At 49.1% G+C, this 21,016-nt stretch overlaps 8 protein-coding genes across 8 annotated transcripts; 2 read left to right on the top strand and 6 right to left on the bottom strand.

Moving 5' to 3' along the window:
- Positions 1-551: 551 nt before the first annotated feature.
- On the bottom strand, positions 552-1,223 carry JN550_003809 (uncharacterized protein; the record flags this gene model as incomplete). The annotated part of the gene is made up of 1 exon (XM_049315254.1): positions 552-1,223. The coding sequence occupies one exon, from the start codon at positions 1,221-1,223 to the stop codon at positions 552-554; it is 672 nt and encodes a 223-aa protein (XP_049174379.1).
- Positions 1,224-2,352: 1,129 nt separating this feature from the next.
- Positions 2,353-3,120, bottom strand: JN550_003808 (uncharacterized protein; the record flags this gene model as incomplete). The annotated part of the gene is made up of 1 exon (XM_049315253.1): positions 2,353-3,120. One exon carries the CDS (start codon positions 3,118-3,120, stop codon positions 2,353-2,355), a length of 768 nt encoding a protein of 255 aa, XP_049174378.1.
- A 2,324-nt stretch (positions 3,121-5,444) lies between these two features.
- Positions 5,445-6,416, top strand: JN550_003807 (uncharacterized protein; the record flags this gene model as incomplete). Its single annotated transcript, XM_049315252.1, has 1 exon — positions 5,445-6,416. One exon carries the CDS (start codon positions 5,445-5,447, stop codon positions 6,414-6,416), a length of 972 nt encoding a protein of 323 aa, XP_049174377.1.
- A 238-nt stretch (positions 6,417-6,654) lies between these two features.
- Positions 6,655-8,264, bottom strand: JN550_003806 (uncharacterized protein; the record flags this gene model as incomplete). The annotated part of the gene is made up of 7 exons (XM_049315251.1): positions 6,655-6,875; positions 6,923-7,147; positions 7,207-7,416; positions 7,468-7,575; positions 7,630-7,823; positions 7,880-8,034; positions 8,082-8,264. 7 exons carry the CDS (start codon positions 8,262-8,264, stop codon positions 6,655-6,657), a joined length of 1,296 nt encoding a protein of 431 aa, XP_049174376.1.
- Positions 8,265-9,211: 947 nt separating this feature from the next.
- On the bottom strand, positions 9,212-11,195 carry JN550_003805 (uncharacterized protein; the record flags this gene model as incomplete). The annotated part of the gene is made up of 3 exons (XM_049315250.1): positions 9,212-9,647; positions 9,701-11,027; positions 11,093-11,195. 3 exons carry the CDS (start codon positions 11,193-11,195, stop codon positions 9,212-9,214), a joined length of 1,866 nt encoding a protein of 621 aa, XP_049174375.1.
- A 1,929-nt stretch (positions 11,196-13,124) lies between these two features.
- Positions 13,125-13,804, bottom strand: JN550_003804 (uncharacterized protein; the record flags this gene model as incomplete). Its single annotated transcript, XM_049315249.1, has 2 exons — positions 13,125-13,487; positions 13,544-13,804. 2 exons carry the CDS (start codon positions 13,802-13,804, stop codon positions 13,125-13,127), a joined length of 624 nt encoding a protein of 207 aa, XP_049174374.1.
- Positions 13,805-16,365: 2,561 nt separating this feature from the next.
- JN550_003803 (uncharacterized protein) lies at positions 16,366-17,402 on the bottom strand (the record flags this gene model as incomplete). Its single annotated transcript, XM_049315248.1, has 3 exons — positions 16,366-17,119; positions 17,175-17,222; positions 17,287-17,402. The coding sequence occupies 3 exons, from the start codon at positions 17,400-17,402 to the stop codon at positions 16,366-16,368; spliced, it is 918 nt and encodes a 305-aa protein (XP_049174373.1).
- Positions 17,403-18,746: 1,344 nt separating this feature from the next.
- Positions 18,747-20,082, top strand: JN550_003802 (uncharacterized protein; the record flags this gene model as incomplete). Its single annotated transcript, XM_049315247.1, has 2 exons — positions 18,747-18,812; positions 18,871-20,082. The coding sequence occupies 2 exons, from the start codon at positions 18,747-18,749 to the stop codon at positions 20,080-20,082; spliced, it is 1,278 nt and encodes a 425-aa protein (XP_049174372.1).
- Between the last annotated feature and the right edge of the window lie 934 nt (positions 20,083-21,016).

Raw genomic sequence — 21,016 nt, 5'->3', positions numbered from 1 at the left:
CCTGCAAACGCAAGGTAATTCAGGCCAGCGGCGTCGATCCCGAAACAGATTGCTTCACCAGCAGCTAAGAAACCACGCTGCACTCCAATGTAATGGCTGAGTCGGTCCGAAGTCAATGACAAAGAACCGATATACCAAGGGACCAAGTATTGCCAAAGGACCGATGCAGTCCAGTTCATAACAAAAAAGGACCATGGTGAGCCCAAACTCGGAATCAACCCAATCAATAGGCGCTGGTGCTGAGTGTCTGTCATAAGTCCTAGCAAGAACTATTTCCCAAATCCAGGCAATTGACAGCGGGATGTCAACAAATGAAAGACCTGCGAGACCACGTGTGCGGCGGGACCATTTACAGTTGTCCAAAATCAGATGCAACAGGTGGCCGAAAGGTATCTGAACCACCAGTGCCACAAATGACAACAAGGAGCGAGCTCGAAGCGTGTTGTTAAAGACGTTGACCGATCCAAGGTAGATAAGAAAAGACCCCGCAGAAAAGAATGCTGGTAGTAAGAGGAGGAGCTTCGTCTCTTTGAAGACTCTGATGTTCCCCTTCAGCGCTGTCCAAACACCTTTGTTGGTCTCGCTAGTGGAATCGAGTCCCATACCATGAACCTGGTGAGCACGCGGAGTGTAATGAAAGCAAGAAGAGCCGAAGCGAGGACAATAACTATATAGGTGATATAGATAGCCGCGGGAGTAGTCGCTCTTATTGAATTGTCTTTGTTTATAATGACCGGCACGATGCTGCATATGATGGTGCCAGTCGCTTGCAACGTCTGCTGGATAGCGACGAACTTTCCTCTGTTGTGATTGCGAGAATAAGCAACTGAGATATAGCCGGAGGTGATAAAAACAGCACCAGCTCCAAGCCCAATGACAGCACCAGCGATTAAAGTGAACGCCTTTTGCCCCGTGATTCCATAGTACCATAATGATCCAACGTAAATTGCGAAGGTGCTGATGCCCAGACCCATAGTAAGGCCAGGCCCTAGAAATCGCAAGTACGTGCCTCCGAAACAGGCAGAGAAGAACCAGACCGATGACAGAATGGCATTTGCAGTCTGGATTACGTGAGACTGTTCAAGGTTGGCTCCACCAGCCCCAAGCAAATTGAGTGAAGTGAAGACTCCTGCCGAGAAAGCAACGCCTACCCCCGCGATGAAGTTCTGTGTTGAGGGTTTCGTGGACCAACTGGCCAGGTGTGTGCTAGCCGCTGGCGCCATGGCCAAAGAACTGACTTAATAGGTATGAGGTGTTGGTGCATCGGTGTTGGGCAGCTCACATAGCATTGATGTGAAAGTACAGATAACTATTTGGTGCAGAAGGATTGAGAAATGTTGATGCCCCTGCGAATCCTTCAACACGAAGAATACGCAAAACGAATATCTCTATAGAGGGTTTGACTCTTTCGAACTGTGCACCAGTGAAACAAAGGCACCAATCCTATCGAAACGTTACTTGCAAACTTAGCCAATCGGGGAACTTTCCCCTGAAGGGCAATATGCGGGCGGGGTGCATCCGTCAAAACCTGGTAAGCAGTAAGCGGAATGTACACTATTCGCATGTCACATAGTTAATTTCTTAACTTGATTTCGGCGCGACATGGACACTTGATGCAAGATACGTATGTCGAGCCTTCGTCACAGCAAGATCCACAGTGCAAGGAAGTTGAGGTATTTCCTCTTATTTGGGACATACGCCCGATATAAATGTATGTATCATCAGCTCCACAGTAGAATGGTCTGTTGCACACGTGAGGTTAAGATGGACTCCACCAGGTAATGCAGGGTGTTTTAATATATACAACAATGCCACTCTGCGTTCTGTCGAATGTGCACAAAGCGGTAAAGGATGAAAGCTTCCGCAATTGGCCACCGGACGAACACGGGCCACGTATCCCGAGGGCTATGGGGCCAAGACATAAGAGCAGCAGTCCATGCCGGCGTATTCCTATCCTTTTAATTTCATTTTTCCTGAAATAGAAACGGAAACCGGACGCCAACGTGTAAACCTTGAACTTCAAACTTGGCCCGTAGACCATCCCATTCATTTCTGCCTGGAGATAGAGCCCGTCGATACATGAAGCGATAGTCATCTCAATTTCGACTTGATGGCATGCTGACAACCCAATAATGTCTCTCTGGCATTAAGAATTCAAGTAAATTGGCATTAAAGTTGGCGCAATGACTCAGGAAGGAAAGACATGGTAGCTAACTGGGAGAATCGTGCTCTCAGACCGAACTGCCGTGAGATGCGTCTAAACGCAAACAACCTTGAAGGGTGTTTGTTATAGAAATTCCACTAACGGCCCAATTACAGAAAACAAAACTTATGTACTTCAGCTTTTAAGACCTAAATCAGTCTCAACTGTGATTTGAGAAACTCGGCAAGTCCTTTTTCGATACTTGCCGAAAACGCTGCAAAAACAAGCATGCTCGTGCTGGTCGGTGGCGGGCAATAATGGACGTCTGGGAGGACTTCCAGTTCCTCTATCCCCTTCACTTGGGCCAACTCGTTAACCCAGTCAAGACTTTCGTGCTTGATGTCGGCGAGGAATTTGAAGTCACTGGCGGTGAACTCCTTCGGCCCTTCCCATTGCACGCTAGGTCTGCCGCCCTGGATGACCAACCGTAGCTTCTTGATTGCTCCATTGCTTTGCAGGAAGCGACAGACGCTGCGCCATTCGCTACGGTCGTTCTCATATAAGGGAATCGGGCCGCGCTTGTATAGGGAGATTTCCTGGATGAGATAGCGGCTTGATGGTCTGAGATCTGACAGAAACGGCTCGACAGCCTCTATGTCACTGCCAAAGTCGAATGCGTGCCTGGCGTACACAAGATGCGACGTCTCCTCATAGATCTTGCTGTTCACGCGCATCAAGGCTGCGCAGAAGTGCACGCCTTCAGACGCCAACCGGTATGTTGTTTGATAGCAGCGTCTTTGCATCGACCGATCAAGGACATGATAGCGCTTTCGCAACCTCCCGGTGGTACTGGGCACCTTGCCAGCGTCAGCGCTCCGAATCAGGAGTCTGCTGGTCCCTGCATCATCAAAGATATACTCGTAAATCAGCATGCGCACCTCTGCAGGCGCACGCATCAGGTGGGATCCGTCGTCCATAGTCTGGGAAGGGAAAGGCACAATCGAAGATTTTTGTGATTAGAAGAACATTTGCGGCATGAAAGAGACACAGTCAGAGGAAAGTGATGCAAAACAAGTAAGCTGACGGGGTGCACGCAGCCGGGGTGGAGATCTGTTTTTGCTATGGATTCGTGAGCACCAAAACGGAAGTTGGCCAGCCAGGTTCTCGGGTGGTCAACAAGGTAGGCCCTGCAGAAGGGCCGCCAGATTGTGTTGATATGCTTGCTTATCCCTGTCATCTTGTACAGTCAAGACTCGAGTCTTCGCAAAAGATGTTCTGGGAGGATGCGTGATGTTCCAATGGCCTTATCGCGTCCCCTGATCGGCATGGTTGGTTGCGGCTGTGATATGCATCAGCAGCGGGCCGACTTCGCGTTTTGCCGCAACCAGATGGCAATGTCGGCACATACCATATCATGAAGGCCATATTGCTATTTTTATATAAAGCAACCGCAGTCCCCAACAACGAACTCTTCAAGCCATGGGTAATATTGAACATTCACGAAGACGAGGTTAGGGGGAAGCCAAGGGCGTGAAACACAACGTGCTGGCTTTCTAGTAATCCATTCATAACCTGCCCCGCTCAGGTCCCGCTGTGTGCTGCTGTGCCCCAGAACTGTCCAGCGACGTGGATCCATCACCGGTTGACTCATCCAATTTCTTCTGCAGGGCCACCGTCTAAAGCCGACTACTTTCTTACGTATGTCACTTCAGGTTGTCTCGTACGAAGCCGCGAACGCATCGCTATGTCACGCTGCGGGCCGGATCTAACAGAGCGTCTCCTTGGTTATGCCACAGCACCATAACTCGATCACCTAGCATCCAACTCAGCCTTAAGATACTAATTATATATGAATCACAGTATCATTTAATGTTGTCTTCGAGATTTCTTGCTGCTTCGCAGCTTCTCTCGCGTAGGGACCGTCGGCTATTTCCAATGGTGGGGTTCGCTGGTAGCCGCAATAGCCTAGCTTAACGCACTAACATCCAAGCCAGAGGGCCTATTTACAGACCTGCGCTGAGCAATCTTGGCGCCTCTTAGATTTATCCCTACAAACGTACTTTGCAGTATAAACTTTGTAAATCATATTGTTCGTGATACAAAGAATTAACTAGATAGACATTGATTGTATTAATCATTAAATTTTCACACATGCGTAAAGTTTTCATGTAAATGACCGAGAACTCTGTAGGTAGGTTAAATACCCAGATACGTGCCGTGTACAATCTTGACATAACAAGTCTAAACAAACGATGTTAACTTATCCCAATTGCAGGCTAAGTCAAGCACAGAGATGCTAAGTGGAATGGCTGGCGCGACCTATTACATAAATAATGACTTCATTTGTATCATTGACCAAATCTTCGACACGCCCTCTTTTGATTCGACAAACATTCCAGCTAGCTTTCAGTTGAGAGCCTGGCTTCCGCTCATCTTTCAGTACAGGCTTGTACACGACAAGGGACTGAAACCGCATGTAAGTTGATTCATGTTGCATAGTACTTGCCGAAATAGAGCCTTGGCACAGGCACGCCGCCGTTTAATTTTTCAAATCCGAACAACTCCTCATGGAATCCCTCGACCGGGTCCGCAGACTTAACAAAGATCTTTAAACCAAAGAAATTCAAAATGTAATACTCGCAGGCGGCTTACCAAATAAAGCCATGGGCGCTTATCGGAGCTCGCGTTGGTTTGACTTTATCTTTTTTTATAAGTGAACACTTTCGCAACTTACTCGCTATGATGCTTATATAGACATATCCTGTATTTGTGGTGGAGAGTTGATCATAGCCACATGCTTCGGGTTCGTTGAGTCTATCAGCAACGTTGCTATAACACTTCACTGACTTCAGCCGTCTGAAACCAACCATGTGCGCGTTCCTGGTTACACTGACCGACGAATGTCCGTTGGTGCGAAGCACAGTATGTTGACTTGCCATCGCAGCATCTCAGAATAATTGAGAGCCGTTACCGGAATGTCGCAGGCACTTGTGATCTACTAAAATCACGACACTACGTAACGCACCCACCATCACGGCAAGAAAGCCGAGTGTTCCTCGTGTCGAGACAAGAACTGGCGATACCCCTCATCTCCGCACTGAAGAGCCCCCGAGACGAGGACACAACACCCCACTTCTCCGCATCCCCCACACCAGGCTCTCTCTAGTGTAAGTGAACCGGAAGTCGAAACGAGGCCCACGGGTGTAGTTAAACCGACGACACCCCCGAACTTTGCGTAGATTATCACTTCAATCTCGAGGAAATCACTCGTCCCTTGTAAAACCACCGGAATAATTGTATCATGTCACAATCCAAGAATATTATCGTCACGGGCGCCGGCGGCCTCATCGGCCCCATGCTCTCCAAACGACTCCTCAATGATGGATACAACGTTATCATGACCGACATTGTTGAGCCCGTTGTCCCCAAAGGTGTCAAGAACCCTGAGAATGCAACTTGCTTGAAGGGGGATATCTGCGACCCGGCCTTCGTGAAGACTCTGCTAGATGCAGCTCAGCCGTTGCACGCCATCTTCATCTTCCACGGCATTATGTCAGCTGGATCGGAGGCAAACTTTGACTTGTCCTTGAAAGTCAACATCGACAGCGTTAGGAACCTCCTCATGGCCCTCAGGCAGTCGAATCCAGGAGTGCGCGTTGTGTACTCCAGCTCTCAAGCTGTATACGGACAGCCTCTTCCTCCGGTGGTGACGGACAGCGTGACACCAACACCGGAGGGAACATATGGCTCGCATAAGTTCTCCACGGAGATCATTGTCAACGACATGCATCGCAAGGGCTTCATCGACGGATTCATCGTCCGTTTCCCCACTTTGGTTGTACGACCCGGCAAGCCAAGCAACGCTGCGTCTTCCTTCCTATCTGGCATGATTCGTGAGCCAATGAACGGGCAAGTCTGCGTTCTTCCTTTGAAAGACAGGGCTTTCAAGTCATACATATGCTCACCAAGTGGTACAATCGAGAACCTGGTTCGAGTGCTGCACCTGCCTAGCGATGCGCTACCTAAGCACATACGTCACATCAATTTCCCGGGAATATCCGCATCTGTGCAGGAACTGATGGATGGGTTGGCCAAATACGGTGGTGAGGACAAGCTCAAGCTATTACAAGAGGAGACGAATCCCGAGTTGGAGAGAATTCTGAGGAGTTGGCCACAGGACTTCGATCCCAGCACCCCTGACAGACTGGGGTTGGTTAGGGATAACCGAACAGAGGACTTGGTGAAGGAGTACATAGACTCGCTTTCATCATAGGTGTGCATATAATCTTTAAGTAGACGAATTCTGGTGTAGAATCGCGCCACTCTTCTAATTTAGTTCAAAGTCGGAGTGGCGCAAAATAGCTCAGCCTATAGCGGGAGAAATGTACAGAATGAATTAGAGCATGAGAGTGCAATCACGATTCCGAACTCCCTGCAACAATGTACTAGCCTCTCAATTGTCTTACTGTCGCCTACGTAGTAAGCAGTAGCAAGAATACCGCGCTCTAATCTTAAGACAGGTGCTCAATATAATCGGCACCGGAAGCTGCCAGTGTAACGTAGTACAGATCCTGCTCCGCTGCGATCACCATACGGCCGTGACCAGCGAATCGGAAGTTCGCTGAAGTCTCCCCAAGGTAAATTTTGCCTATTAGCTTTCCAGATTGGTTCCAAACTTGGATGCCGTCACCTGTACCAGCATAGACAATTCCTTTGGAGTCGCAGTGAATGCCTGAAGTCTGTGAGCTATCGTCAACACCAGTGAAGCTTTTTACCCACCGTCTGGAACGCCGGAGTTGATGTAGGCAAAAGTCTTCCTATTCTCTAAAGTGCCGTCTTGCTGAACATCGAATCGATATCTGAATTGTGGTGAGCATGTAGCTTTACGCTGAAGCAAGTCCACCCACATGCTGGCTGGACCTGTAAAGTTCCACCCCCAGAAACCTCCGTTGGCCCCAGTGTCTGTCACGTAGACGTGGGTTGAATCAGGGGAGAAGACGATGCCTAAAAAACGCTTCAGCAAATTGACCATATTCTCACTCATCAAAGAATCTTTTCCTGACCATTTGGAAGATTGAACCCGTCTGCTGCCACCGTCAACGCGCCTGTGCTATCGTTGTAGCGGTAGACCTGGTTTGGAAGACCAGGGGCGGGACGGAAATCTTGCAAATAGCCATATTCTGGGTCTGTGAAGTACAGGTCTTTGTTTCGAGTATTGATAGCGATATCATTAAGTGAATTGAACTGTCGACCGAAGTAATTGTTGACCAGTACTAGAATGTTTCTCAGCATTTCGATTTCATTTCCCGAGAAATGAGCCGTACCAGTAGTGTTATATGGCTCTCTTGGATTCATGACGACGAGTGCAGCGGTGGTGTTGGAACCTTGTCCTTCCGACATGTAAAGAATTTGTCCTTTGTAATTAGTTGCGCCTGCGCGTCTATCAGCGATCATGGATAGTAGTTGGACCCACCTGAAAAGCTCACCTTTTGGGTTAATGACCATCGGGCTTGAGTTGACGGTTATCACATCGACTAGCCCGGTCGCATTTCGCTTGTTAGACACTGGACCTGCTTGCGCCAATGAGATTTTCGAGATGATACTGGATTTATTCAGTCCAGTACCCGCTGCTGGAGAACCGGCATTCTGCGCGATGAAGACTTCGTCCGTTGGTGGATACCTGATTGCTTATTGTTAGAAGACCTGGTGAGTATTACGCCGAGAACGTAGACATACCACACGACAGCTTCATGGAACAAAGGATTCGTGCCAGCGTTAGCGATGAGGGTTAATGTGGGATTTTCTCCAATCACGGATAAGAACTCGTCATCGTATATGTGGAATGGTCTCTCTAGCCATGATGCCTTTTCCACACCAGGTGGGAGAAAATACTGTGCTAGGGTGAGCAAAAGACGCAATGTTGCTGTATGACACATACAGTGGTAGCATTAGATTCTGTTGGAGGCAATACAGTTGGCAACACATTGAAGCCCTTCTGGTTGACCCTTTGAGCTTGAGCGGGAAGGTCGTTTGATGCGATGTCCCTGTTTTCAAATGACCCAAAGCCCTCTGTCAAAAGGGCAAATGTTGATACCAACGTATAGAGGTGTAGGAGAATCATTTCAACTCTCTCACGTTCAAGTCCACGGATATGCCTTGTTCCAGGGTTTCAGAAGAGAAAGTAACATGAAGGAAGCGGCACGATCCGATTTACATCTTTTCACGTTGAATACCATCTGCCACTTACATTTGGGAGATTACGACGATGTTTTGGGATGACTGTTCCCCTGCAGACAGTCGCGGGACGTGTTACCTCTTGATCACTAAGAGCCCCACGTTGTACGCCATATACTTCGGGACGTCGCAGCGGATCCTTGCGTGGAGAGGTGGCTTGGTTTGAACATGCATGAAGCCAATGGCACGAAGTTTCATTAGTGCGCATCAGTGTGGGTGCCATAAAGAAATGACGGGGATTAAATGCAACTCTGTTGGATGTTTGGGTGTGCATGGAAAGTTCTTGTCACCGAAGCCGTAGGAAGCCAGCTTTCCAGGATCAACGCATACAATCCAGTTAAATGATGTATTTGGGCGTGAAACCCTAAACACAGTGAAAGCTGTACCACCAATTACACAGCAGTCCCTTCATACAATTTGACACAAACACGACACTATGCTAACGCGGTAGCTGAAGAGGGTGAGTATGACTTTTCTCCATAGAAATACCTTGCTTATATACGTAGTATTTCAAGTAAACGCGAAACCCAACTATTTGTCGAATAATACGTCCATCAAAGCGTTGGGCCATAGTTCTTGTCGCGGAAGCAATCATTGTATGAGCTTATATGAAAGTAAGAAGAGCAGCTTGAAGAAGTACACCCACGTCTGAAAGGATTTGTTGCTAAATGTCAGGGACTGCGAATGAAGATTAACGTATCAATGCATGCAGTCTATGCTATCTTGTGGTTTCTTGTTAATGTATCGCCAAAGTATGCTTGAGCAGAAATGGTCAGTGCAATGAAACGCCGGAAAGCTCTGTCGAAAGTCATGGCAAAGGTCATTGTGTTCCAGTCAGGCATTCTTGCTGGCTGTCCATGTCAGAGCCGTACTAAGACAATGACTTCTGATCCAGTTAAAACTTCGGAACAGTTGCTTCTGACTTTTCGATAGGGGACCAATGTAAAGTTGCAGAGGATGCAATCTGGCCATCATCCAAAGATCCTCTGGTGTGAGGGCCATCACCGACATTCCTGCATACACATCATCCCACAATAGAGAGCCCAAAACGCGAACAGTCCCATCGAAATCAGAATCTGTATTGCCGCGATCCTCCGAGCGGGCGGGCTGTGCTTCTGTAAGCAGAACGAAGCCACCGGTGTTCCCGGGTTCCAGGAAATCAACGCCGCCATTCAGATACGACTCGATTGAAGAATCGTCAGCAACGAGGAACATCGACGGGGCGAGTCCGTTGATCCAAGCTGATGATTTGCGATAGGTCTCGAAATGCCTAAACATGTGTCAGCCAATAGAGGTTATTTGCCAGGGAAAGTGCACCCTTACCGTCGAGCTGCCTCCACATCTCCATCCGGAATCCCTAACTCCTGTCCATCAAGCCAGCGCATCCTACAGAGTCTCTTGATCCACAGAGCGCCAGTCGAACCGTGTTCCCATGGTTGCACATCCTTTTTGAATGCATCAAGGAAGTTTTTCCATTGTTCCGGGCTGTGTCGGTAGGATAAGCGATACCCAACAAAGCCCCATGCTTGATCAGCCCCATCATCAATCTTCGCTTTGATCTTTGCAACCCAATGCTCCATCCTCAGTGGTGCCGGCTCCCCACGGAGCTCCATCCGGGCGTCTCGGTAAGCCTCAAGCTGCTGCTGCATCGAAAACATCATGTCCGAAGGAGCGCTTGTGCCGCCTCTCCACGGGCCTGGCAGCATGGTCTGCTCCATCATCTTGACTCGGTTCAACCACCTCATTCGAAAACCATAGACCGTCTTGAGAGACTCCAGATCGTTGGGAAGGGCTGCCGTTGAGAGGGCAGTTTGCCCATTGTAGCCAGTCCAGTTGCTCCTTGGCAGGGAAGGGGAGTTGAGCGGAATCCATTCGCTCTTGAAACCATCCGTGGATATTCTACATGCAACATCAGCCTGGACTAGTATCTCTGAGATGTCCTGCATATCATCGCCAATTGCTATCTGCTCATCGCTATAGCTCGTTGGCCCCAGATCATGAGTGGCTGCGCCCATACGTGCGACGATGACCTCTTGGAGTTTCTCTACACGCTTGAGAATCCAAGCATGCGATCTGGCTGCGGCAAAATCGAAATGTGTCTTTATGTATTCATCCCAAAGAGGCATGATACGCACATGTGGCTGGTGCTCGGCTGCTTGTTTTGCGTTGAGCGCAGTCTCGAAGTGCTTGATGTGATCCCAGATTTTGTTGTACGAAGTTCGGGCCATCGATTTGAAAGGCTCCTGGTTCATGTATGTAAAGACGTTGACCACATTCGCAATATGCTGGCATGCCCTAGGGAAGTTTGCAGGGTCATCCAGTCGCTGTTGGGCCCAGCGCCGATCCGAAATGGGTACCATCCCGAGAAGAGCCCGGCTTTTCATGAAATGAGTTTCCTTATCAATCTCCCAACTCCCGAGCAGGAAATTATCCAGGCCACTCAAGATCATCAAGGAGTGATTGACAACACTTTCAGAGCGAATACTGCCTCTAAACCGTTCAGGGGCCCACTCTGAGTATGGCATCAGGAAGTAGGAAGCCTCCTCCTCTGAAGGACGGGGTTGCACGGTTTTGCGGCCATCTGCAAGTTGCCCGTCCTTCAAAAATACTGAAAAACAAAGTAACACGGACGCTGGGAAAAGAGACTCGTCTGTAAGATCCATTAGCGTCCAAAGGCCAGAAGGCGTCGGGAGGTCTGCCGAGAAGGAAACCCACAGACAAACTTGACACCGGTTGTGTCACGACCATTGACCGCAACAACGCCTTTGGCAACATTACTGTCATGGAAGTTACGACGTCTTCCGGCTCTCGGGTCCATTGCCACCACCTAGGTTGTACGGTGTAGTGATCAAGAGAATGCAATTTTGGGGGGTTTGAAGATGGGACTTCTGCCTATCAAATCTTCCAGGGGTTGGCGTGAGCCGCTAGCGTCACAGTAACTTAGGGTAATTGTGCCTAGCGCCTAAGGAGGCGGCGCAGCACTGCAGCCTGTCCTGAGAAAAGGAGGAGGGGTTGAGTTGGGACTTCGGGGTGGTGTTGAAAACACTAACGACTGGAAGTGATGAGGGAAGATGGTCGCGATACCGGACGCAGATTTCTAAGTGGGAGTGGGCGGCAGTCAAACTCGATGGAGCTGGCTGGTTGTACCCTTCGAGTGTCGTGCTCTTGATGTGCCAACGCAGTCGAGCTCGGACAATCGGCCCACTGCGTCGAGTGCCCACTAGTTGGATCATGAATGCGTGGGGTTATGCAGGAATAGAACCATTTGCGATTACCTGCCTCAGTACAGAGGTATGTAGAGCAGAAAATACTAATTAGATCCCAATTCTGCAGAGGATGGGGGCACTTAGGCATGGCTGTTAATCACTACTCACAGGCTGCCCTTGCAACTGTATTGCCATCTTGAGTGGCGTTAACTTGGTATACATCTAGCGACTGTGTGGCCGTTCTTGCACTACAGTTGCAAATGAGGGTTCAGGTTTTGGACGCTGGACAGCCAAGTTGGATTGGATGCTCGTTAATGCCACCCTCTGTAACCGACATCCATGGATGCTGGTCCAGGGTCTGCAGTTAAGTGCGGCTTTAGCGCCGATCGCGCAGGTCCAAGGACGTACGAAGTACTGGTACGCACTAAAGCAAGCGAGACTGGGTCACAGCAGTAGACTACGACATCGGAAACCGTTCCAGTGGCTGGTACTGGTATGATGAGAGTCAAATCGAGTCGGTGATCCTCGTCCCTAGCATGGACTATAGTGACTTCTCCCGCGAAATCTCCTCGATAAGCTGCCTCCTCCCGGCTTGGCATCCTCCCTTAAGGCTCAGCTCATGGCAACCCAGGCTCGACAAACGGCAATGTGTTCCATGGCTGGGTCAAGTTGCCCATTCTACGCAAGCGAGTCGCATGTGAACCATCAAAGCAGATGCGAAAGCAATTTGCAGACTACAAGCCGCGGCCGGCGTGGAGAAACTTCTGTCGAACCTCAGCCGCGGACACCATACTTCCTCCAGCCAGAGGATTAGGCTGGCACTGGCTTCCATCCCAACCGCAGCAGCTACGAGCTTAAAGCGACAAGCGTAGAAACTATACATTTGTTTGATTTCTTCAACCCGGACAGATAGATCCTAGGTGATGGTGCTCGAATACCATAAGGGCAAGCAAAACCCGCGCCTGACATATATTCACTCGCTCTCCAACGACCGAACTCGGCTTGCACAGGCCAGAGTCCCATCATGCCTAGTGAATGTTTGCCCTTCGAATATAACGTCGTCGTCTTGAGCAGACCTCTCCTATGAATCCAAAGGGGAACGCGGTCTGATTCAATGCTACCCCCGTGGTCCCATTGCTCATATGACCCTTGAGGGAGTTGAACGTCTGTCAGAGCTCCTGACAAGACTGCAGCCATATCTTCTCGGGCTAGCAATGTCACAAAACGGGCGAATGATCAAATACTAGGCATTAGTCGTCTTTACAGAACAGGATCTGCGGCCGGATGATACCTTTCAGATGGGTTATACACTCCAATCAATGGATACGTAGTATGTGATTTCACTGTTAGGTCCCTATTTATTGCAGTTTTCTTGTAACCAGAACCAATATCGATTAACAAGTTACCATGACTTCCATCCCGAGCACTAAATGGTTTCAAGGACGTCGGCATGGTGTAACTGCATCTCAGTACAGGCGGATTACCCAAAGACAAAGGCAAATAAATAGAAACCGCCGCCCATATACAGTAGTTCTCCATATTCAGTGATGCATCATTAAAGCTACCAAGGGGGTAAGCACCGCGGTGATACCAGCACCAATGCCAGCGACTTGTACGCCTATTTGGAAACTGTTCATCGTGACGCCAACAGCAGTACCAACAAGGCACCATGCAAATAGGGTGGTGATAAATGCAATCATAACCACAACTTTCTTCAAGACGTATTGGAGTATGAGCCCTTTTCCTTCTGGGGAACCCAATATCAGATGTGGGTAAAGCTCAACAAAAGGTCGGCCCCCGCGAAGGAGCTGAGGGCGGCGTCGGGCTGATGTCAGCTCCGTAGAGGGCGAGGAATCGGATACAAGGACTTCGCTCATTGTAGCTGCATAATCGGCTAGGCGAACCTAACCGAACGTTCAGTAACAACCTCACAGAAGCGATACTTGTCCGACAGACATACCTCTGATAATGCCCCAATACTGAGTACCTCTTTGAAAAAGAGTTTGCCAAACATTCCCATCGACTTTGCGGGGCTGGCCTTGAAGTCATCGGACTTGAGGAATATGTTAAGCTGGTTGAACACCTGCTCTCCATCCTGGGTCTGGTCAATGGGAAGTAGCGATAACCAAGTGGTGCCACTTGTGCCAGGAGCTACGAAGAGAACCATATGTTGCTCCTGGTTCTCGGATTGGTCGCCAACGAGCGGGAATCCAGGCTCCATAACTTAACGCAAATGCGGAACTAGAAGCGCGAAATGATTTGTCGAAGATAAATAAGGCAAGCAAGGCAATTTAAGAAAGAACGACGTGTTGAGAATGGTGTGCGGAATATAGGCTGCGGCTGGATATATATGGGGGGTCCTTCACCAGAATCGCGGTCACCAAGACCAAGGTGGACTCGGAATGCCCTTTGGCTGGATTCACATCAATTGGTCTACACTCTCAAAGATTTTGACCTTGATCATGGTGAACCAACAATAAGCGTGGTTGCACGTTCCTTTCTGTCCAACGAAGCGTAGTCTCATACAAATATTGTTCATGGTCTTTTTATTTTCACCAATATCGTGCTTTGGTCTTGCTGTCCGTTGTCTGTGATTTGTCATGTCGACACGCGGCCATATGACCGAGTACTGCATTCTTTCCCTAAACGACTACCATATAGACTCGTGGGCCCTCGGTGTTTTCTCCCGCCTATTGTCAAGACCAGCACTGGCTGGATCAATGCTCCTTAAGATCGAATGGCTTATCCTAGGTTTGGGGGGTCTCCGTCGCATTGCCCGGGAGGCCTGAGCCTGCAATGCAAGAAATGATTAAGGCGAATAATTAAAGAGTGTCGTGAGAACAAGAGTATCCATCCCGTTACACCCATGATGGTTTGAGATCCTCCTCGACATACAAGCAGGTGCGCAGCGGGTCAAGATCTATTACTATTGCACCACATTCGTAACGGCGCAGCATAATTGAAACCTACAGTTGGGGGACTACCGTTTACACGAGCCCCGCGAAAGGATCCAGCCACAGTTCCAGTCTCGCAAATCATATAGCACCACGGAGTACTGCGGGGCAGCATTTCACCGAAGTCACGGTGAAAGAAGCTGCACATTGATTCTCAAGTTTGGAAGCCACCGAGTGACTTGTTTGTGACCGCGATCCCAAGCACAATCCTCTTGCGTTGAATTCCCTAACTCTCAATTCAGATGATACAGCACCTGATCTGACGACATAGGACAGCGCTCTGCGCTTTCCAAGGTTGAATACCCTCGGACATGAACGCCGGCTCCAGGTAAGTAGTCCCCAAATCCGATCCCGACAGTGCATCTGCACAGAAACCACCTCAATGGCTGGGGTTCCATTGCAGCGAGAGTACTCATACTGATCGACGGGGAATTAGAAGCAACAAGGCCGGCAGCTCACCGATGCTGGCTAGTTACCTCGAGAGCTCACCGACTGTGACAGAACGTATCGCAAACGCAAAAGGCTCCGATAAACACTCCAGTAGTCAGCACAACGTAATTGCAGCACGAATGGACATCTGCAATCGAGTATTGAGTGGAAAAAAGAAAAAATGAGCAAGCGGCAGCACAGTACAGGGAGTGAGAGTTCTGAGGAAGCTCAAGCGACTGCAATATTTGACACCCCAGAAGGAGATCTATTCGGGCATTACAAGAGCTATATGGAATCAGAAGACAACTGGCCGGAGGAAAAGAAAAAGAATTTGGCATGTCCATTCTACATACTTGAGCCCCATCTGTACCGTGGGATCAGAAACTCAGCATGTCAAGGATGGGGATTCGATGGCATTCCACGCCTCCGGTTGGTCCACCACAAGCTTTACATCAAACTGGACAAAGGCCACTTTATGAGCTAACAAGACTAGCGACCACGTCGATAACCATGCCCGCCACATACCTGACACAAATAATTCAAACCATACAGGCTCAAGAAGGGGTTCCAAGAGAGCTCAAGACGGGATCCCGCGATTCTCCGGCAAGAAACGCGTAGCTGTGTGGTGGCAGACAAGAAGTGACAGGAAAAGACACGCGAAGAAAACAGACCAGGAAGAATGGTGGGCGATTGCAAGGCTCGTCCTCGGAGCTGTAACGCCCAACCCGCTACCTGCCGACGGTATGAACCACCTTTGGTCTCCGGAATAGTCTGCAGTTATTAATCTGTTCGTTCAGTACACCTTGCAATGTACAGCGGCTTCTATGAACGACAAAGGTTTCATTCGTATGTAGAGTCACGTCGTCCAACCGAGATCGGGACGTACACAGCTGAAGAGGTAGAGATGATGAATAGGGACAGGTTTGACGACGGTACGGAATACAACCGCGCGGAGGATAAACCTGACTCGGCGTACGTGTCACATATGGGAAGGTCGGACAGTTTATTTGATCAGGATGGCTTGTGGTACCGAGACAACCCCCACCTCGATATTTGACGACGACTAGTCGGAGGAAAACGGGTTTGTTGAGGGAGCTGGAAGCAGCGTCAATGAGGACAACGTGATATAAGAGCCATGGTGTGTGAAATATAAACCTTTGATGAACACTAAAGTAGCGTGGAGGTAGTAATGGGGCTCAATCAATTTGTTACTAGATAAGACTTCTAGTCACCCGAATCAGGGGAGTTGAACTATATCTTGCTTTGCAGCCGCCCTGGTAGAAACGATACTGGTTGGTCGCCTGAGGTCTAGCAACCTGTTCGACACAGTCAAGACACCGACATGGAAAATTATAGATTATCTTATAATCATACATAAAAATGGGAACTTCATACTGAACTAGTGCCTAGTTACCCAGCCCCGTCTGAAGCTTTCTGTCAGCCATTTTCCCACGTCCAAACGAGACATTTTGTTGGCTGCTGTCCCGGCGTAGAACCAGGGGTCCGTCAATTCCTTGGCCTTCTTGTCGAAGAAACCCAGACGATCCTTGAAGCAAGTCGTTGCGCCCTCTCTGTCAATGATCGTATATTTCTTGTGGCTGGGAGAGAAGACATTGTCTTGGTACTGATGGTCCGCACCACCCCAACGGACGTTCTTGTAGTCGATTTCCAAATTTTTGGCCTTGCCCTCCTTGGGATCGCCTCCCATAAGCTCGTTCGTGATCTCGAAATCTTTGCAATAGTCCATGAAGTACATCAGGCTGGCAAGGACCTCGGGGTGTTCGTTGAAGTACGACATCCCGTGCTGGCGACTTTCGTCAGCCTTGACGAATCCGAGCTTGAGACCCTCGGAGAAGCTGTAGTCGAACGTAGTTTCGTCCTGAAATTTACCCCATTTATAGCAGACAGATGTGATGTCCCAATCGAATGGCATCACACCGTGCTCAACTGCAATACGACTCTTCTTGTAGCCATTGTGCCAGTACACAACCGTACAAATCTTCCGCTCGCCGGGCTTTGGATCGAAGTTGTTGAACAGCGCATTGTTGATAGTGAGAGGCTTGTATTGCTGGATGTGATCTGCAAACTTGTCGATTATACTTTGGTCTTTGATCTCATACGAACCCCATCGAATATCTTCAACGCAGCCTGGCCTAATCAAAACAATTAGTCTATGCTGTTAGCAAAATGGAGTGGTCGATAACATACATGGTCGCTGTCTGTGTACTCAAATTTGCTGCGGGAAGAGGCGTGTAACTTGCAAGTCATGAGTTGCATTGGCCTTTAAATGTATAATTCTGGGAATGGCAACGCCGCACACTCAGCTGGTCGCATGGCCCGAGTGGGTGGGTGGAGACTGTCTGGAGTGGTCTCGACGAAGCCGGCCCATGGCAGGTAGACGGGACGAGAGGGCTGAAGCTCATGTGGCTTGTCCATATTTTGCGTCGTCTGAACCCCGACCGCTGACAACAGCGGGAACATTCAATAGTTGTCGCTAGTCGTGAACCGGTTTGGCAAGCTGAAAGACGTTGTGGGTCCGTCAAGCCATTGGACGTTTGGATGTGGCGTTCCCGCTCCGTGGCCGGAAGCCCAATAGACCTTCCTTTTCAAGTGCACCGCATATCCTTGATAGGTCTTGTGAAATAGGGTGAGCATTCTCTGGCCCACATGTTTTTGAAATAAAATCTCTGGAAATATCGACGATGGTAGGGATAATTTTGGAATTCGGTATGCACATAGTATCATGATCATCAAGAGAAGCCACAGAAATTGCCTAGTTCAGTCCGACGTTACCGACATACGAATAGAATAATAACAGCTTCTATGAACGTGCACACCCCGCTCCACAGCGAGCTTGGGTTCCTATAGTGCACACGGGGAATCTGCTGATGGGAAAATCCTAATTACCAGGTTAAACACCTTCGGAGTGACAGGCTACTTCTTCACATGGCAACACAACCTAATAAAAGGAGAGGAACCGGCACCGCGGAATGTATGCTCACCAAACGAGCCCTATATGAAGCCTGCATGTCTCACGTGTGAGCTTGTGAACCTACGATCGTAATTAACAATCAATCGTCAATCATCAACCGAGAATTTGGCCAGCTACCCATAGCAAGTGACGGAGCCGGCCGGGCACGCACTTCACAACGGGTGGGTTTAGTTCTCCACACGGCCGTTGTATTCGTGGGGTGTGGGCCACCCCTCATCTTTCGTACCCCACCGGAACACACGCATTAGCCAGTCCATAACAATTAGCCTGACTGTGGCCAACACGATGTGGTGGAACAATAACTTGTCTGTACTCTTCACCTGGGACGATGTCGAAAAACTCAGATCACGCTGTACCTACAACCGCATCGGCTCTCTCTCCAAGCGGAGACAATTGTGGCAACAGCATACCAGGCCAACCCCATATCGTGCAGTCATCCTTAAGAGGGGTTCAGACCAATGACCAGGAGAAACCCGGCCTTCCATTCTCAAAGGCGAGGTGCATTGCTCTAGTTATCACTGTGACCGGTGCCAGCTTTCTCAATGTATGTCGCCACAGGTTTCTTGCGGGACTTGGCTTACCAGAGGTAGACTCTTTCCGCGCAAGCCGTTATCATCATCCTGCCAACAATTGGACACGACCTTGACATCCCCGATAGTAGACTGCAATGGGTCGTCTCTGCTTACTCTCTCACCTTCGGTTGCTTCCTTCTGTTATGGGGGCGCATAGCTGATATATTCGGCAAGCGACTGATATTCGTGCTGGGCAGCGGGTTCGTCGCTGTCACGATGATCGCCAACCCCTTCCTGAGAGACGAAATTGCGTTCGATCTCTTCAGGGGCCTGCAGGGCATCGTAGGTTCTCACGTCTTAGCACGCATTAGTCAGTTGTACCATCTAACGAGCCATTCAGGGTGCAGCGGCAAATGTGCCTACAGCCATCGGACTACTCGGATCCCTATTTCCCCCTGGGAAGGCCAAGAACTATGCCTTTAGCACGTATGCCGCCGGTGCTCCCTTGGGTTCTATCTTCGGAAATCTCTTAGGTGGGATTATTGCATCTTATGCCAGCTGGAAATGGGTCTTTGGTGTCAACGCAGCTCTAGCTATTGCTGTCACAGCAGCAGGGGTATTCCTGATACCCCCTCCGCTGCAGAAGGAGACCACAGAGAAAGAATTCAAGTCTCTAGTTGGCTCCGTCGACTGGTTTGGGGGCATTGTGATAACATCCGCGATCTTGGCTCTCCTCTTCGGATTAACGGAAGGTAATGTCGTCGGATGGAGTACCGTGTGGATTTACCTCCTCATTGTTATATCACTTCTGCTGATTGGCATCTTTGTTGCGTGGCAATGGTACCAGGAAACGCACACCTCACGCCCACCCTTAATGAAGGTCTCACTATTTAAGAACAAGCTGTTCAGTGTGGCAATGGTGATCATGGCAATCTTCTTCGCTACTTTCAACGACTTCCTGATCTACGCGACCTACTTCTACCAAGATTTTCAAGATATTGGGCCGCTGCAGACAACTCTCCGGTTTCTGCCAACTGGTATCACGGGCATTATCGTGGCCTTCATCGTATCGCGTCTCATTTCTAAGGTTCCTACCTACATGATGCTGATGCTGGGTAATTTTGCCGTTGCGCTAGCTTGTCTCCTGTTCGCCATTCCGATACCAGCAGACACTTCTTACTTTGCCTACGGGTTGATCGCAATGATACTGTCGGTGGTGGGTGCTGACATTACCTGGCCGTGTCTAACATTATTCGTCTCAGAATCCGTTCCAAGAGAAGACCAAGCAATAGGCGGAGCATTGATCAATGCTTGTGGTCAGGTTGGTCGAGCGATTGGCTTGGCTATCACTACAGCAGTTCAAACAGCCGTCATGGCTCAGGCACGAGGTACTCCGGTTGAAAAATCTGGAAAGGTCGAACCGTGGGACACACCCTCGCTCTTGGGAATGCGCGCGGCACAGTGGCTGAACTTTACTCTAGCACTTCTGGGTGTTGGTATTGTTGGGCTTGCTTTCAGAGGAACCGGAATAGTCGGCAAAGTTGTACAGGAGCCAGGGCGTACGGGTGGCAAAGAAGGGGTTATGAATGAAGAGAGGGTTGGTAAAGAATGAGTAGATCTTGAATCCACGTGTCTTTTGACTGAGATGCATAAGCCTTCGGGTTCTCAACGGTTGAGCTATTGCTTTCGCGTATTCAATGCAAGAGCTATGTCTCAGATGCAGAACATTGGCGAATGATAGAATCAATCTAAACCGACGAAATAGACGGATACGTCGCTCTACTTAACAAGAATTTGTCACAATCATCATTGGCGTTTCCTCCCCAATTTGTCTGCTTCTCTGCCCTTTTCAACATACGTAATTCCCACTCCAGGGGCCATATGATGTATTGTAGTCCATGGAAAAGCTCGAATCTGCTAACCGATTGGCCCCTCTAATAGAACCAGTGGCTGTGAGACTTGTCGTGATATGCATTTGGGGGGGAAGTTTAGTTTAGCCCAGGAACTCTCGGAATTGGGATCTCAGGTATCATATTTATGTATTACATGTTTGTGGGTCACCTCAAGGTATACCCAGACCCGAGGCCACAGTTTCGAGTACACGTATAGAGCCAATCGGAATTTTTAGTAGACTAATTTAGGCAGGAGGGGAATAAACGCCTATTGCCCGTTGCCGAATCGAGTTACATTAATGTCAACTTTGAGTAGGCTGGCGACGCCCAGTCTTGGGTAAGATATGATTGTTGTAGACCTGGGATGATGTTAGGCGGGTCCAGTTTTACCCATAAAAATGCTCTTGATGCAGTCCCGAATTTTTGAACATATCACGATCAAGAGCTCCACACATATTGGATTGTCAAAACTTAAATTATTGCTGATTAAGAGAAATGGGGTATCAAAACCCCGACAGTCCACATATACACATGTTGCCTATACACACCGACGACTTGCTTGCACGGGCCGATCAAGCAGACCAGCACCGTCCAAGCCCATCAGCCGATTTCTCTATACCCGTTTCTGAACCCGAGCTAAGATCATAGTGGGAT

This window comes from Neoarthrinium moseri (genome assembly GCF_022829205.1).
Source record: "Neoarthrinium moseri strain CBS 164.80 chromosome Unknown scaffold9_Wmoseri_CBS_16480, whole genome shotgun sequence".
NCBI classification, from domain to species: Eukaryota; Fungi; Ascomycota; class Sordariomycetes; order Amphisphaeriales; family Apiosporaceae; genus Neoarthrinium; species Neoarthrinium moseri.
Note: the sequence above shows the minus strand (reverse complement) of the source record. Positions and strands in the feature narration are given on the sequence as shown.